Source organism: Symsagittifera roscoffensis, chromosome 10 (assembly GCF_963678635.1).
Source record: "Symsagittifera roscoffensis chromosome 10, txSymRosc1.1, whole genome shotgun sequence".
Taxonomy (NCBI): domain Eukaryota; kingdom Metazoa; phylum Xenacoelomorpha; order Acoela; family Convolutidae; genus Symsagittifera; species Symsagittifera roscoffensis.
The window spans coordinates 40,528,927-40,531,412 of NC_087071.1; the positions used below are offsets into that span (position 1 = coordinate 40,528,927).

A 2,486-nucleotide genomic window follows, 5' to 3' on the forward strand; every position below is an offset into this window, starting at 1 on the left:
CCACTTACTGCGTTTATTCAGCACTGGCACATAATCTCGCAGCCAACGACTCCATATTGCGTTGGCGTAGGTTTGCGCTCGGCTATATTGCTTTCGGTGGTCGAAGTGCTCCTGGAAAGAGAGAGAAGGAAGCTAGTACCATTTCGGCCTAACAAAAAATGATTAGGAGTTAACACCTCGAAACCATCCGGACTTGCACTTACTGATGTTATAGGTCGAGCGTTCAGTGATTGTTCTACAAGACAGAAAAATGTTTCAAGGACTTCGGGAAAGAGCTTTCTACTTCCTATTATTGCGTAGAATACCCTTTCACAACACCGAACGAGATGTTCCCAAGAACCACCGTGATGCGGGGCTGCCGGGGGGTTAAATTTCCACTTAATACCCTTTTTCGCCAGCTGTGGGGGTGCTTGTCCGTTCCACGACTGAATACAATTCAAGAGTTCTTTCTCGGCTCTCACAAAATTGGTGCGGTTATCAGACCAAATGACTGATGGAGTGCCGCGACGGGCATTGAATCTTTCGATTCCCATTACACACGAACTCATGGATGAGACAATCTCAATATGTACACCTCTTGTGGTCATACATGTAAAAAGGAAGCACCATCGTTTAACAGAACTGCTCCTGATTGAGACGGAAAAGGGTCCAAAATAATCAACACCACAGTTTGTGAAGGGAGGCTGGCGTTAACCAAGCCTTTCAACTGGAAGCTCTGCCATCATAGGTGTGACAGTTTTGGCTTTGCGCTTCCTACATATAAGGCAGTGGACTTCAATGGACTTTAATAAAGAGCGAAGGTTCAATATTGCGAACTCTAAGTGAATTACAGCTCGTAGGTGGTCTAAGAACTGGTGCTGATAAGGATAATGAATATCACTTACGAACAATTTCACCAGAGTATGCCTTCCATCAAGGATTATGGGGTGTTTTGTGTCATAATCAGTTTCAACTAGGCGGCGAATTCGCCCAGTTGAACGAATGAGGAATGCAGAACCCATAAACGGTGCATATTGTGCGATACGACTAGACTTTTTAACGGTTTTTGATGCAGGACAGGAGTAAATATTCCGCTTCAAAAGATTCCTTTTGGAAAATCAACAAAAGTCGTTGTATGGCGTTTTCTAATTCAACCGGATCGGTTATTTCTTTGACTTTAGTGCGGTAGTCCCGGTGTTTCGGACTAAGTCTGAGCATGAAGGCAACCATTCGCTGAAGTTTACGAAACGAGCTGAATTCTTCCCATGCAAATAAAATGGGTTGTTTTTGTTTTTGTGCAACGTTTGAAAAATTAGAGGCCTGCTCTAAACCTTCATTAGGGTCACAAGTGGGACCAGCCAGGTGGATTTTCTTAAGTACTTCTATGCTCGGCTTGAAAAGCCACTCGCCACTTTTCAGCAGACTTGGCCCGTTTACCCAGCTGCTTGTTTTTAAGGACTCCTCTGAGATTCCTCTGGTTCCCGTATCAGCAGGGTTGTCTCCACTTAAGACGTGAAACCACTGGTCTACGTTCGTACTTTCCAGAATCTCTCCAATACGGTTTGCCACGAAAGTGGGTTGCTTACTACCTGAGTTTAACCACTGGAGCACAGTGGTGCTGTCAGTCCACATGAAAGTGTTTGACACAGGAATGGTTAGAGCTTTGAGGACATCTTCCTTCAAGCGGGTAGCGAGTAACGCCGCCTGCAGTTCAAGCTTCGGGATGGAAAGCGCTTTCATGGGCGCGACTCTAGCTTTTCCAAAGACGAAGGCAACTTGTGTTTCGAGTGAAGTTTTCACACGGGCGCGAAGAAAAACTAAAGCACAAAAAACTTCTTCTGAGCTGTCACCGAACATGTGTAACTCAACCCAATCGACTGGTGTGGAGAAGTAGCTGCGCTTTATACTCATTTTTCCTAGAGATGGCAAACCAGAGTGCCAGGCAAGAAATTTTGTCTTGATATCAACGGGTAGCTCATCATCCCATTGTTGGCCATGAATGCGCCAGATTTCTTTCAACAAAAATCGCGCTCTTACGGTATAGGGCGCTACGAGACCTATGGGGTCGAAAACGGAAGAAACAAAACTTAACACTGTTCGCTGTGTTATCGAATTTTTAAGTTCACGGTTGACACCACGGCTTACGACCAAAGTGTCGTCGATATGGTCCCACTTCATACCAAGAACATGGGAAGAATCATCCCCACAAGTTACCATATTTTTAATTTCCTGTTGCGGCGCGCTTTGGGGCGGGTTTAACTCTTTATTAAATTTAGTTACGTTACTTATGAACTTAGTTAACTTAAAACCACCTAGAGCTAACACAGTAATCTACTCTTGACTCATTTTAAATGCAACATCAGGGTCCTCAAAGGAGTCTAGGTAGTCGTCCATATAAAATTTCTCTAGAAATGCGGACACTGCGTCTGGGAACATTGCCTGATTTTCCATTGCAGACCGTTGCAATGCATTATTTGCACACGTTGGCGAATCTCTCGCTCCAAAGA

At 44.6% G+C, this 2,486-nt stretch overlaps 1 protein-coding gene across 1 annotated transcript; it reads right to left on the reverse strand.

The window, feature by feature from the left end:
• Positions 1-1,035: 1,035 nt before the first annotated feature.
• Positions 1,036-1,719, reverse strand: LOC134855063 (uncharacterized). Its single transcript, XM_063871442.1, has one exon. The coding sequence runs from the start codon at positions 1,717-1,719 to the stop codon at positions 1,036-1,038; it is 684 nt and encodes a 227-aa protein (XP_063727512.1).
• Between the last annotated feature and the right edge of the window lie 767 nt (positions 1,720-2,486).